Source organism: Carassius gibelio, chromosome B17, assembly GCF_023724105.1.
Source record: "Carassius gibelio isolate Cgi1373 ecotype wild population from Czech Republic chromosome B17, carGib1.2-hapl.c, whole genome shotgun sequence".
Lineage (NCBI taxonomy): Eukaryota > Metazoa > Chordata > Actinopteri > Cypriniformes > Cyprinidae > Carassius > Carassius gibelio.
The window spans coordinates 25,609,097-25,624,922 of NC_068412.1; the positions used below are offsets into that span (position 1 = coordinate 25,609,097).

Here is a 15,826-nt window from a genome sequence, read left to right on the forward strand (position 1 = left end):
AATTAAAATACTAATATTTATGGCTCTTATTATTTCTTCACTTTCAAACATTAAACCGTCAAATGTTTATTTTAATGATAAGCACTTCTCAATACAAATATGGGAAGATGGTTTGTGCATAACGCATTCTCGCACCCCTTCATTCTGAAATAAGCAGAGCGCATTTCTTTAATTAACTGTGATTTGATATTCACACTAAGCCATTACGTGATTTCGGCTTTCGATTAACTGTGTCCTTCTCACTTTGCTCGTGAGAGGCATTGCTTGTGTGAAGCTGCAGTGGAGCTGTACCTTCTGCAGGTCATCTCTCTCCTGCTTCATGCTCTTGAGCTGTTTCTCCAGAGATCGGATCTGTTTGGAGGAGTCCTCCAGATCCCTGCGGGCAGAACTGGCCTGTTCGAACTGCTGCTCCACCTGGCCTGTATCTGAAGGAGGAGAGAGACATAAACTAGAAGCACAAACTATAATGTGAGGAAGTAAAAATAGTGTTTGCTTTTCATTTCATTTTAAACACAACTGCAAACGTAAAAAAACTAAAATAATGTCTGGTTACGTGAGAAAATGTAATGATGCGTGTTTATATGCAGCCACTGAGATTACCAGCGATCTGTTTCCTCAGCATCTCTATCTCCTCCTTCAGTCCACGGATCTCAAACTCTCCGCTGGAGGAAACAGGCCCGTCCCCGCTGGAGTGTTGCAGTACCTGTACCGTTTTGGTGGACTCTGAGGGCCAGAAGACATTTTAGCTGTCATTACTTCAGCAGAAAATAAAAAGGTCACTCGACATGTAAGACGGAGAGACACCTTGTAGTTTGCGACTGAGCTCCAGCTTCTCCTGCTCCAGACGACGGATCCTCCGCTCGTACGCCTCAGTGGCCAGACTGTCTTCCAGGCCGCGCTGCACGGACACATCTATCTGCGCAGGTGCCGCAGACTCCCGCAGGCAACCGCGGTCAGACAGAGTACTGTAGGAGAAAAAACGGTCAAATGATCACAATGTAGACTCATACGGCTGTTTTTTGTTTTAACCATACCATGTTAAAATACTGAGTACAACTTTTGTGTTATGGGTCAAATCGCCCCATATTGGTGTCCAAATGAAACACACTAAAGATTCATGCAAAGATGAGAAAATATCTAATGCAGCTTAACACAAAATATTTGAGAAACTTAATAATTCCCATCTATTTCTATTGTGTTTGGTGTCAATTTGATAATTATTTTCTTAAACTTCTTAATGCAGTCATCCAGTGATTGAGATGCAAACAAATTAAAACCTAAAACAGCCCTCAACAGAAACTCAACTAGATAAAGAAAGATTTTCCTTTGATGTTTCAGAAGAAAATCTTCAATTTCAAGTAAACTTTGAGTCTTACATTTCTCAAGTTCTCACTGTTTGATAACCTACAATAAAGCTTTTCTATTTTTCAAAATGTTTTTGGCAAACTGCATGGAAACCAGTGGAGGATCAGTTTGTCTTTCCAATAGTGTTCTATGTGTAGTGAAATAAATAGTTTAACCAATGTTTCAAGCAGTTTAAAAAAGATCAAATGTGGGTCAAACAGACCTGAACACAGCAGGAGGGTTCATTTGAGAATACAGGTCATGCAAGATCATCTCAGTTGAGTTTTACAGTGATATCTTACCAGTTGCTGGTGTAGGTGAAACCTACAAATGGGAGATGGTGTCCTGAGAAGGTGGTGTGGGAAGGAGGCGGCATTGTCTCCTAAAACAGAGCAGGGATTGTAAATAGCAGCTGTACAATCTGAGTTGATCCACCAAAGGTTGTGGGTTCAAACCCAGCAATGAGTGATCTTATTAAGGTGTGTCTAAAACTCTACCGTGTTCTTGAGGCAGTCGTCATCCACATCAAAGTTTGATGTGTCAGATGGGCTGCTGACTTCAGGGATGTAGGGGGCCTCACATTTGAGGATGTTCTGCCAGTCAATGCCGGTAAAGAAAGGGTGCTGTTTGAAGTCCTCAATGCCGTTCTGTCCCAGCCTGTGCTCTCTGCAGCAGATGAGTCTGCGGATCAGGTCTTTGGCATTTTCAGAGACGTCGGTCACATGAGCAGGAAACTGGAAGCGCTCCTGTGGTGAAAAACAAGGGGAAAAAACACTTTTAAAAAATGGAGACGCATCATTAGGCATTCTTGATTTTTTTTTAATATAATACAAAAAAAATTATATCGCTAATGACTTTAGTACTTGACTAAAAAATAGCTTGTTGTGTGTTATTCCGTACCTTGTGGTTCATAATCTTGCCATACGTTTCCACCAGGGACTCTGCATAGAAAGGAGTTTCCCCATACAGCATCTCATACATGCAGACGCCCAGGGACCACCAGTCACATTCCGGCCCATATTTCCCCTTCCCGTCCTCCATGGCTTGTAGGATCTCAGGAGAGATGTAGTCTGGAGTACCGACAGCGACGGAGGACTGCACCTGTGAGGAAAGTAAACAGACATTAGAGGAAAGGCTACATACTGCACACAAAACTGGAACACGTTGTTAATCTAACAAGCTGTAATCAGATTTTTGAATGTACAAGGGCGCATACATTATTTTTATAAATTTTTCTTTGGAAATAAAGTCGAGTTTACAAGGAACACAATTTTTAGGAATACTGTATATTAAGGTAACCATACATTCTCTTTTATTGTCTAAACTGCCTAAAATGTGCAAGCTTTGTTTTCTATTCACATGCTCTCTATAGTCATCATACATTATATTATATTATATCTTCATATTTTTATTGCTTTTTGCATCATTATCTGTAAATCCTGCCTTTTTGTACAATGCCTTCACACTACTGGTCGAATAACTGTTCAATCATAACCTTATGACCCCAAGTATGAAAACAACAGTGTATATTATGCGTTGTTCTCTTATTAATGTCTTTAAAAGTCTGTACTAATAGTCATTTTCGTCATATATTCTGTACAAATGCTCTCAGAGGCTTTATCCTGTTAACTGTCACTCACTTACACTTGAAAGTGCATGATACAAACCTACATTTTTATAATTCATGACTGAAAATATTTTGTTACTTGATATTGATGTACCATTTTCATGGTAATGCAATGTTTGATTTAAAATGGGTTTCAAAAGGATGAATCTTGAGATTTTAAGTTTTAATTTTTGATGATCTCTAAAGTGTGAAAGACAAAAAGACAACAAAGAAGACTTTTTGACAAAAGGTCAGAACTCCTGATGTCGGTTTTTGAGGTGCACTCTTGCCATAAATTAATCTATTATTCTTCCTACTTAATTTTTAACAAAAAAGATTGGTAACATATCTATTTAGGAGTCTTAAACCTTTCCAACGATATATCGTTTGTCATGATTAGATTAGGATTTAATTGTAATACAGTGAAGTAAATGTATGCATCCCGTATATGGCACGGAGTGACCGTTAACAGGTTAAATAAGAAAAAGTCACCATTATGAGATTTGCATTATGTTTTTTTTGTCATTTATTCAATTGTCTTGAAACCTTTTAAAGGTCTGTCTATTAAATCTAGTCTTTAAACTGTAATTCTTTTCAGATAAAAAAAAAAAATGTTTTATATAGCAGCTGATAATGACTTTTGGTGAATCTCACAAAACCTGTTGAGAACATGTACAGGTTACATTACACACACACAAAAAAAAAAAAAAGTAGAAAAGAAAATCTGATATTTTGCTTAAATCATTTTGTACAAGATTTCTTTATTTAATCTTATTATATATTTTTCCCAATGTAGTTTCGTCATGAAATGTGAACGGTGTGTTCCTGACAGGTTTTCGTGAGATTTATCTATTCACTGTGGCGTTTGTTATTAAGACTGCAGGAGAATTCAGGACCTGGCATGTTGAGAACAGAAACAGAGAGGCATTCAGTGTCTGTCTGAGCGGATCAGATCACATCACATCCTGTCAGTGAACAAGGCTGCAATACAAAGTAATCCCTGGAAATGCTTTTTACTGGCACAACACTCATAACTATAAAATGCAAATTTACAACTCAAAGCCATCGCATTGGTTGCAGCCAGCAGAGGTGGGCGGGGCTTAGGTGAACATGACGGTCAAAGTATTCAGATACACAAAGACCTCTCAGAACACAGACCGCACTGAGAGAGAAAAACAGAGAGAGGTATCACTAGAGACCACTAATGAACGGGGGATGACTGGAGCTTCCTGGCCAGGGTTCAAGGGGGATGAGCGGGCGGAAACCGTCTGTAATGCAGCCCGTGGCAGATGTGTGCAGCTGGAAGAATTTGTGGAAGTGAGGCAGTAAATGAGCTGCTCTCGCTGGCAGTGACACACACTTGGAAACACATGAAGATGTGAAGAGTTAGGCACACACGTGCGAACACGCAGAGACCACACTCACATTGCTCTTGTCAGAAGTCGAGGGGATATCCTGCCGCTCTGTCTGCGACGTGCCAGAAAACAGCAGCACATATCAGATGAAATACTCACCCCTGCTTCAAAGATGTGTGAGATACAACTCTGATCATAAACTGCCTTTCAAACCAAGGGGGTCCTCTGGGTCTCCCATTATTTTATATTAAAACAGCGTGCCTACGGGATAGAGCTGGAGCCTAAAAATATTTTGAAAATTTTTTTTTTTTTTTTTTTTTTGTCAAAGCACAATTCACAATTTAATGTCTAAGCACTTCTACAAAGTGAAAGATGTCATGTGACCAAAAACTCCTTTTGTAACATTTTTGATGAATTGTGTAGTAGTAGCAGTCAACATACACTAAACTAAGAGCACATTTTCAAAGTACAGATTGGCAATAATTTAAATGAACTGCTTTCTATTTAAATCTGTTTTAAATTGTAATTTAATGCTGAGATGCAGAGCTGCATTTTTAGCATCATTACTCCACTCTTCAACTGTGTCACATGATCTTCAGAAATCATTGTAAAATGCTGATTGGCTGCTCAAGAAACACTTATTTTCTTATTATTATAATTGTTGAAAACAGTTGGGCTGCTTAATATTTTTGTGGAATTTATTTATTAATGATGAATAGAAATAGAATTATTGGAAAGATGAAAAATGTCTTTATTGCAACTTTGGATCAAAAAAAAAAATCTGTAGTGTAATTGAGCAAAACATTCTTTGGACAGGAAGTGAACTAAATCATGGGAAAACAACCAGATCTGAAACTGATCCCAAAAAGTATTTGGAACTTGCATCATACTTAAAAAAAAAAAAAAAAATGTATGAATGTCATTGGTTCCTGAAGCATTCTTTTCATTAGTAATAAAAAAAAAAGTCTTCAGTAATGAGCTCTAAGGGACCAATTCAACCAGTTTCTCAGATGAATCACAACATTACAAACTCTGATTTGAAGTCTCAATAACTTAGGAAAAATAAGACCAAGATAAATGACTTTGGAGGAATGAACTACAATATAAAAATACTGCAATGTTGCCAATCATTTCATGAAAAAAAGACTTGCATTTCCACATTTCTGTCGTTAAAGCTTTCAAATCCATTCCAGTATAAATAAGGAGACCCAGTTCACACTTTCAGCATTAAACAACAATCCCTAATGACTCTTTTCTTCTTCTGTGAAATATGATCATTAATAATCTGGTGTGATATTCATAAAGCTAACATACTGACCGTTCCATCCTCCGTGAGTTTAAGACAGGAGCCAAAATCTGCCAGTCGAATGTGTCCGTTCACATCCAACAGAATGTTATCGGGCTTGATGTCTCTGTCGGAGAGAAAACAGAAAGGAGATTTACGTTAATATCATATCAACTTCAAGTTGTTAAAAACTTCCAAAGTTGATTTGATTCCCAGGTAACACTCACACCGATTCTTTTGAATGCAATGTAAGTTGCTTTGGATTAAAGTGTCTGCAAAATGCATTGACATAATTGTGTATAGTGCTGTTACTTTATTTGGTTTACATGGAGAGAAGCTCTTTTTGAGGCATGCTATGACTTGCTGCTTCATTGTACAACCTTTAGAGCCACTTCAAGTCCAGTGCACATCTTAGTGAGACAGAGCTGCAATTCACAGAGGACTTCACAGTGAGCACTTGTGTCCGCTCTGTAAATCACCTCTATTCCTGAGAGATAGCCACATAGGAAACACAGAAACCCTCCATCCCCTCCGAAAACCCCCGGCTCTCATAAGAGGAAGTCAAAACAAACAGGTCAGAGTTCTGAGCCTGTCATTTGGACGGCTGGATTAGTCTTAATAGCATTTGAGAGGTGTTCACTGCCCCGTCTGTGACCTGCCCGTAGGGCACTAGAAACACAAACAAACAGGAATCGGTGTCGCAAGTTCATGTCTCCATTACAGCAGTGTGTCAGAGAACACGCTCGCGGCGAGAACGAAACACAGACGGTTCTTATTCTGCTTTACGCTCTCACTCATTCACCCCTTGTAAATTTGATCCAGGAGTTTGACGTGGAGCTGTAATAAAGACAGAGCGCATATGTTTGCGTGTGCCTTGTATAGACATGAATTATGACAGCGTTCTTGAGGTGAGTTTCCTTTAATATCTCACCCAAAAGGGCTGCAGAATCCTGTAACAGTGTTCAATCGGCGGCCAGCCATAGAAAAAAGCTCTATTGAGATTTATACTGAAAACAAGGTTGCAAAAAGAAGAATGGAAACTTGATACTGAGATCATATTCTACATTTTTGTAGACGTTTTATATTCCTGAAGTCTAAGAAAATAAGTCTGTGTACACTGAATACAAAACGCTATAGAATTAGAAACCAAGCAATCAACAAAACTTCCTGTCGCTTGCGGCGGTTTGGCAGAAAAAAAAAAAAAAAACTCATGATATTTACATGAAAGTAAGCACACTGTGTCTGGACGCGTTTTCATTTTTCACTAGAGTTCACTAAAAGCATAATTAATCCTTTTTCATTTTTCCACCGAACATTTTCCAACCTCTTTTAGACATTTAGAATTAAACACTATGCTTTCTCTACAGTATATTTAGACTATTAATAAAAAAAACTGACACTTTTATTCAACAATGATGCATTAAATCGTTAAAAAATGCTGTTGAACTGTTTTGAAACTTTTTTTCATCAAAGAATACTAAATATAAAATGGTTTGCAAAAAAAAATATTAAGCAGCACAAATGTTTTCTACATTGTTTCTTGCCCAGCAAATCAGCATTAGAATGATTTCTGAAGGATCATGTGACACTGAAGAAAAATTTGTCTTTGCATCACAGAAATAAATTACATTTTATAATATATTCAAACAGTTTTTTTTTTACTGTATTTTTGATTAAATAAATGCAGTCTTGGTGAGCAGATGAGATTCTACATTATGATCTTTTCACATTCACAGAGATTTTGTATAAAGTGACTGAAGTCATACTATTTATGATATTTTCTTGTCATTTTTAGCTCCTGCTTTTATTGTATTTTGCAAAAATGCAGCATGAAACATTTATTCACAGGTCGTTTAGATAAAAAAGACATGAGCTCATGTAATTTTTTTTGGTAAACTATTGCTTTAATGTTCTCATGAGTGTGACATCATATCCATGACAATCTCTGAATACCTCATTTTTGCATTTTAGTTACCATAAATGTTCTGGTGAAGCTGCGGTTGTGAACTATGGGGTTTTTCAGATTAAACAAAGCAGCATTTTCCATGGAATGTCCCCTTAAAAACACTCCTGCTGAGACTCCATTTGAGAGCGGAGGAATGAAAACAAAGAGTACTTTCGTGGCCTACTACAATTTATAGTCATAACTGGGGACTCTTCCAAAAAAAAGTCAGCACGGGAAGCCTGGACAGCCATGGAGACTTCCTCACAGGGAACTTTTTCTGGGCATATTAAAGAGTTGTATGAAACGGATCGCTGATTTGATAATTTTATCACTGATACAGCAGCGGAAATGTAACATTTTTCCCAGATGAGGACCTGTGTTGATTTGGCCCATGTGTGGGTGCGGGCACGGCACTGGTTTGGATTGCTGCATTAGAGGCCGTGTTTATTTGTTCCGCCCCTCTCTCCGGCTGCTTTCCCTCCATGTTTACACAGAGGCAGAGCTACTGTGAAGGGAGGCCGCCTCAGGAGAACAGACAGAACCATTCACATGCAAACCAGCCCAACTGACTAACATCACTCATCTTGTGCTCGAGCTCAGGGTCTCCTGGAGTCTGTTCTGGGATCAGTGGAGAACAGTGATGACACTTAAGAATACAGTTTCACTTTCAAGAATCAAAATTGCAACAGATGAAAAACATCTGCAAACATCTATAAAATAAAAAATAAAAAAAATGTTTGTATATTAGACTATCCTTAAAAATAATTAATTACTATTATATTATAAATAATTAATTGCTTTCTGCAAAGTTCTGCTTCAGAAAAAAAACAAAAAAAAAAACAGTACAACATTGATTTTCAATCTCATTTGTATATCACATACAAGATAGGAAAGTTTTTTTTTTGACCAATGCCAATGAGTCAGATTACGGCTGTTAACTGAAAACTACAAAAAAAAAATGTAGTAAAATTTAATTCACTGCTGAAATAAAATTTTTAATTAAAGGTGAAATAAAAAGGAAATACAAACTTAAAACTTAATTTGAAAAAAAAAGGTAAAATCAAATAAAAAATGCTGTCTTGGCAGCTAACTGAAATAAGTTTAAAAATTAATAAAAATAAAAATGAATTTAAGAATTAAAATGGTCAATAAATTGCACTCTGAATTGTACTTTATTTCATAGTTATGAATGACGTTTTATATGACCAATGGCAATTATCTTTAGGTTTTAGAGTCTGAAAATAGTGTTGCTATTAACTGAAACTAAAACTAAAATAAAATAAAAAATAAATAAAAAAAAACATGGCTGAAATAAAACTGAAATCAAAGCTCAAATAATATACAAATATAAAGAAAAATGGCTTGGGTAAAGTTTAAGTTGAAGTACTGAAATTACTCAAACTGAAACTGAAATCAAATAAAGCTAAATAGAAATATTTGCCAAACAAACAAAAAAAGAAGAAAAAAAAGAATATTACCTTAAGTTACAAAAACTTAAATTACTTAAAATGAAAACTGAAAATATAAAAATAAAAAGCTTATTAGTAAATATAAAATGCCATACAATTATATAAAAAAATTCTAAAACAACACTGGTCTTATAAATAATATAAATAAAGTTTTATGGATTTTTCTATGCTATGCTAAAAGTCCATATTATGGATTTTTGAAAATTAACTTTCATGCAAAGTGCAACATAGTGAATGAAAACATCATGGAAAGTTTTTTTAAATCAGAAAGTGCACTGTGTATAAATGTATTGTCTCAAACAAGAATTGAAACAAGTCGTTTTTAAAACGAATCCCAAACCGTTTCATGTTGACGTTAACATGAACCATTAGCATACTGCCCGCCCAAATGCAAATTCACTCTTTGCCACTAGGTGCCACTTTTGAAGCAGTAAAATAGCAGTTCCCTGTTAACGCTGCACACAAAGCAGCACTGCATTCACAAATGCTACTTTATCCGGCATTACAGGCATGATGAAATTAAAATGAGACCAATTGGATCAATCACAGCTTATTAGCATCGTGCAAAGGAGGGGTTTCGAAAAATTTATCGTTTGGGAGTCATTGAGCAAACAAGGTAATAAATCAATCCATATTATAAGACAAAGTGTCCCAACACCAAAATATGAACCTTTCATTACCCATTATAGGGGCACGTTAGTGGTTGTCTTTTTAACACAATAATAATGAATTTGCAAGTCAAATATAGGGATGTAACCTAGTGAGACCACATGACAAGCGTCTGTTCACTCCAGGTCAACTTCCCTCCTGCCAACAAGTGAAGTAAACCCTGACAACACCGGAGCTAACATCATCCCGTCGAGCAGTGAATGTGCTGAAAGAAAACCTCATCTTCTTCTTACATGAAGGATGCTGCACACAGGCCCTGACAGAAACACAGCGCTGGGAAGCAGGACATTAAAATGTGATTAGTGCTGGTTTCCTGCCGTCCACGCACGATACCACAGCTGCACGAGAGACTATGCAGCTTACAAACAGAGTCCAAACCACCATTAAGGTACAAAAAAAGCCTATAAACCACCATACACGACTTAGGTATGCACAATATATCAGTAGTAACATCTTTTAGCCAGTACGGGAAAAATATTAGCCAACATCAGAAATAATATGAATACTTTAATTTATTTTATTTTTTTTTCTGTTAGGTTTAAAAGTAGTAAACCCTTAACAAGCTTTTTGACGCAATATGCTAATGTTCTGATCCTTACATTTTTGTTTCAAATATAAAAATTGTATATATTAATCATTTCTAACACAACATAACACATATTATAATATACATTGCATAAGCTATTGGTATCAGCCAATTTTCTTTTGTCAACTGTGGTCAATAGAGACTCGGAGGACATTATTAGGAAGAGCTGGAAGCAAACAATAGAAAATGAGAGAAATGAGTCCCTGCAGACTGCATTAACCTCATCTCCCACTGAAGAAACAGTCATCATTAAAGAACTAAAGTTTCCATCCAAACTAAATCAACCATGAAAGAAATGGTGTTTAAAAAAAATTCACATTTTTAGTCACAATAAACGTTCTAAAGCAGCTTGAACACATCTAATAGAACAGATTCACATTGTTTGTTTCAATTAAGTATGTGTGAAGAGTTATAAATGATGTTAGTGTGTGAATGGTCATGCAACGGTTCATGTCCTCGGGGTCTCTTTAACACACACACACACACACACACACGCACAGGAGGAGCAGCAGCTGCTTAATAGATGGGCAGGTGGTGGAAGACTGTGTGTGTGTGTGTGATTGAGACCGTAAAGGATCAGTGAGCACTGAGAAACAGAGCCATGGTGTTAAAAATAACTTGCGTTTCTCTCTCAGTAAGCCCAAAAACTGCTCTGACCCTCAGAACATTCCAACACACTTATCAGATGCTCTCTGGAGGACATGATTCTGATTGGTCCAGTATGGCATTCTGGAGTCAAATATTCATCTAATGGCTGTATAATTTCTGGATAATTATGTTTTATTTATTGATTCAGAAAATAGTCATGTAATAAACAGGTTAAATGTACAGCCAGCCAGTAATTACAGCAAACTAAATGGCTTCACATCAGGGTTTATTTAGCCATAATCACTAACATATAACATCCAGAAAATAATCTGAACTATAATTTGGGGTCAGTACTTAAGTATTAATATTTTAATTCAGCAAAGGTGCAGGAAATTGATCTGAAGAGTAAAGAAATGTATAATGTTACAAAAGAGTTCCATTTCAAATAAATGCTTTACATTCATCATCACAGATTCCTAAGGAAAGTATCATGGTTTCATAAAAGCACAACTGTTTTCAACACTGATAATAATAAGACATGTTATTGAACTGCAAATGAGAATGATTTCTGAAGGATCATGTGACACTGAAGACTGGAGGAATGGAGTGATGCTTTCCATCACAGAAATAATTACTTCTTAAAACAATGTAAACATAATGTAAAAAAAAAAAACATCCTAACCCTTTGAATGGTATACATATATACTGTCACAGGAGGAGCACAAGACAGACACAGTGGGCGTGGCGTCAGGCCTCGGAGAGGCTTTTATTAACAGAAATCATAAAACACAGGGAATAAAAGTGGCCAAAAGGGGGGAAGTGTCCAAAATAACAGGGAATCTGGTGTCCTCGTCGTGCTGCGGGATTTGTGTAGGTCGGGCAGTGTTCATCAAGCGGCTTCTCCTAGCGGCCGCGTCTCTCTTGTTGGCCGCGGCGCTGGTAGGGGATGGACGGCCCGGCATCCTGGCCCGTCGGCCGTGTAAACGGGTGCGGTTCCCATCCGGATCGCGGGTCCGGCAGCTCACGTCTTGGTGGAGCGGGAGTCCCTCAACGCACCCTTCCTGGACCCACGAGGACACCAGTGTGCATGCACGGGGAAGAGACCGGTCTCCTGAGGAGAGGCGCGTTGGGCTTTTAAACAGCGGCGGTAATGAGGCTCCACTTCCTTCAGGTGTGCCCCATCACACGCCGCCAGCCCTGACTCGTCCAGCGCCCCTCCTCTCACACACCCACTCCAGTCGGGAGCCTGGTGAAGGGCGGCGATTTAGGACGGGGTGCCGGTGATAATCAGGGAGGAGGCAGCTGACTCGTCACAATACATTAATAATGACTAAGATGCACTCTTTCTGAGTCTGGCGGGAGGGACACAACTGGCACACTTGTTCTCAAATTTGGCAGCAGAAGACGCCCCATAAAAGGCCAGGAGGGAGAGAGAGTAAACTCAGTAAACAGGTGAAGAACCTTGTTTTGTGGACAGGCCACATAGAAGCTGTCAGTTCTCACACAGCTAGAGGAGTAAAAGATAGAGAGAAGGAGTGAAGAAATGACAGAGAGGAGGATGAGTCAAGTGGGCTGCATCTGGAGGACACGTGAACTGACAACAGAAAATCTGGGATGAGCACCAGTGCCAGATATGGAGAGATGATGGAGATCTGCAGCTGTGGTTCTCACAAATGGGCTGCAGGTCTGTTCGGTTTCGATCAATGACAATGGGGGAAAACTGATAAATGCAAATAACAGAACGGAAAGATAAATAGATCCATCAACCTTTTTACTGACAGCCCATATAGACTTTATCCTAGAAGATCAGTAACAAAGCTACACAAGGTAAACGAAAATATGATGTGTGTTCACTTGGAATGAGGATAAACTGGTTTTGTGTCACGAGTTTTTGGTTGCTGAGAGCATGACACAAAGTAACCAATAATTAATGTGTTAATACATTTCAGTGTTGCTTTACTCTTTATTTTGTACAATTAAGATTTTCAATATTGTGTTATACTGATGTTCAATATAAAAACAAAGGAAAGGAAAAAGTAACGGGATGTCCAAAGAAAAAAAAAATGCTTGCACAAAAAATAAATCGATAAATAATAAATGCAGAAAGGGGTAATAAAGACGGACCCTGGGAGAAAAGAAGCAGGAGAGTAATGTCCTATTAAGGCAAGCGTCTGATGCCAACCTCACTGCATGACGGCGAAACCACTGGAAACTCTTATCAGACGAGCTGCTGTGTTTACTGAGAAAGAGATTCGTATTGCCAAGACACCGAGAGAGAGAGACAGAATACCACACATTCCCTATATTAACAGCGTGAGAGAATCTTTTACGTTTACTTTGCACTAGTTGTGTTTGCAAAGGCGACCATCACTATTACTAGAGCTTGTGCTGATTTGAATAAACCCCAACACTAAGTTTTTGTCATGCCAATAAAGCACTGTGGAATTCGCATTGCCAGAAAGAGAGCGCACTGAATGAACTGCAACAGTTTCCCATGGCTAGGCCGTCCAAAGTCATGAGCTGTTCTTAAAACCCTGCAACTCTCCATATAAATGCGTACACAGTAAACACTGATGGCCTTTATATTGACCCAGCATTCCTTTCTATTGCATCTATTTCTTATTTGTCAGTCTCGCGAGTGGAAAGGGGGTGGACAAAACAGCAAACATCCCCCCAATCCTTCTGCAAATAGGCCACTTACAGTGATGATGACTAACAGCTATTTTCTCTTCCTGATCTTCTCTTTCCACAAAGATGGACATAGAAAAAAAAAAAAACTTCTTCCTGTTGTTCAAGAAATTTTAAAACTAAGTTCTATTCACATTAAAACTGGCCAACAAAAATAGCAGTTTTGGACTTATAAACAAAGAGTATGTTGTCTACTGGTAGATAAAATCAATCAATCAATTAATAAAAAATAAAATAAAAAACAGTGACTCAGTGTCAGTAAGTCCATCTCACTTTCTGGTGTCCAGCTGGCTTTAAATACTTTTGTTAAGAGAATTCCAGACAAAGCACATATTTCCCAGATACTTCACATAAACCAATTAGCTCCATATCACCAAATAAAGAGTCAAAGATGTCAGCTTTGTGCATCAAGTCTTCATAACACACATAAAACAGAGATAGAGGACAAGCTGTCACAGGAAGGGAAGTAATCCTGCTTTAAAAGAGCACGGTTGATCTGTGGACACCATCTGCCCTGACTGCAGACGGACCGAAAGAAGAGTCATGGCTAACTGACCGCTAACATCTCTGACGGTCAGCTGTCCAGCCACATGTCAGTCACACCAAGACTCTCACAAAGAACCGTGTCTCGTTTCCTGGAAATCAGACATCACTTCCTATGAGGAGCAGAACAACTAGCTGTGGTGAACCACTTCCTTCAAGTTTTACACCACATCCTGTTTAGTGGTTTACATCAAGCCTCAACTTCCTTAACAGGTGCTGTTTTTCTTAAATGCACTTAAAATTACTTAAAAAGGTCTAGAATATACAACAAGCGTGAGAAGAACAGTGTACAGATGAAGTTACTGCACCCCAGAACAACAGGATATAGATGAAGGCCTATATATATATACAAATAGATTTTATTTGAGAGAAAAAAATATTTGAAAAAACTTGAATTTACTGTTTGAATATTGCAATACAATGGGCAGAATCGAAATCTGAGACTTTGTTTCATATTAAAAGTACCAAAGCACAATGCTTATTGTGATTTATCGGATGAAAGGTGCCCTTCAATGTTCCGTTCATTGGCTGAAAACAGGCTAGTCTAATAGATTCTTGGGATTTAAGGATCGATATCCTGTCATGAAAATGAGAATCGATTAAAATCGAGATTTCAGTATTTTGTAACCAGCCCTCTCATAAGAGCTCAATGCGAAATGTTTACCCTCTTTCTCTTCCCTGTTCGCACATCTCAGACCTCAAATACATAAAATATTACCCTTTTTAGATTGTTTAGTTAAGAGTAAAGAAAATACTACACAAAACTTACTAGCAGCTGCCAAGTGGTTATCAGTCTTACTTTTCCAGCACATATAAGACCAGTCTACCTCTTCACAACTGAATATAAAGTTATGACAAGTCTGCAACCGGACCCAGTTCTTTATTCACCTTTGTAAGATCACAAGTACCCTTGTAAGAACCATGCCCTTAAAACACTTTCTCACTGGATCGAAGCAAATCTCACAGGTGACCTATTTTGATCTCAAAAAAGAGAGTTTGAACCTAAAGGTGAGGTGTTTTCATCTATGTATCATTATTATTATTATTATTTATTATTATTTACATGATACTGTGCATGAACAACCAGTAAGTACACTCACCAAAATCTCTTTCTCTAAAATAGCATAGCACTGCTTTGGTTTTTTATGGATAGTTTGTCTAAATAAAAACTGGAAAGAAATAAAAATACAAATTAATTAATTAATAAATAAATACATGCTGGCTCATCCAAAAATTCATCATTTTACTGGTCACCTGAATGACTTTCTGTGGAACGTAGAAGATATTTTGAAGAATGTTGGTAACTAAACAGTTTTGGTTCTCACTGACTTCTAATACATGATAAAGATAATACAATGGAAGTTTTTTGGAATACAAAGGAAACCAACATTCTTCATAATGTTTTCTTTTGTGTTCCACAGAAGGAACAAAGCCGTACAGGTTTAGAACGAAATGAGGCTGCGTATAGGTTATATTACAAACGATTGTTTACAATTATGAGGATGTGTAAAAAAAAAAAATGAAAGAATGTTCATTTTTGGGTGGATTATCTCTTTAAGTTTCACAGCACCACAGTTTTTAGTTTGAAGATCCCAAATTCCACAATTATAGCCTTAGACAAGCATAGCTATATATTCATTTAAAAGTTCATTTAATTCCCAGAGCTAAAAAATTGATGCTTATGCGTAAGGACGCTGACTAAGGCATTTCCAATCATTATCTAATGACAGCTATTGGCAGTCGACTCT

The 15,826-nt window shown here is 37.6% G+C and overlaps 1 protein-coding gene across 7 annotated transcripts in view; it reads right to left on the reverse strand.

Moving 5' to 3' along the window:
* cdc42bpaa (CDC42 binding protein kinase alpha (DMPK-like) a) overlaps nucleotides 1–15,826 on the reverse strand; it is a 56,279-nt gene that overhangs the window by 24,499 nt on the left and 15,954 nt on the right. For 5 of the 7 annotated variants that reach the window (XM_052580168.1, XM_052580165.1, XM_052580164.1 and 2 more), the window contains exons 6-13: nucleotides 5,624–5,717; nucleotides 4,376–4,417; nucleotides 2,245–2,445; nucleotides 1,842–2,090; nucleotides 1,647–1,726; nucleotides 805–965; nucleotides 601–723; nucleotides 292–425 (exon numbers count right to left, since the gene is read on the reverse strand). In XM_052580168.1, coding sequence (XP_052436128.1) covers nucleotides 292–425; nucleotides 601–723; nucleotides 805–965; nucleotides 1,647–1,726; nucleotides 1,842–2,090; nucleotides 2,245–2,445; nucleotides 4,376–4,417; nucleotides 5,624–5,717 — 1,084 coding nt within the window. The remainder of the gene's footprint in view (nucleotides 1–291; nucleotides 426–600; nucleotides 724–804; nucleotides 966–1,646; nucleotides 1,727–1,841; nucleotides 2,091–2,244; nucleotides 2,446–4,375; nucleotides 4,418–5,623; nucleotides 5,718–15,826) is intronic. The other 2 variants (XM_052580170.1, XM_052580166.1) reach the window with 1 other exon arrangement.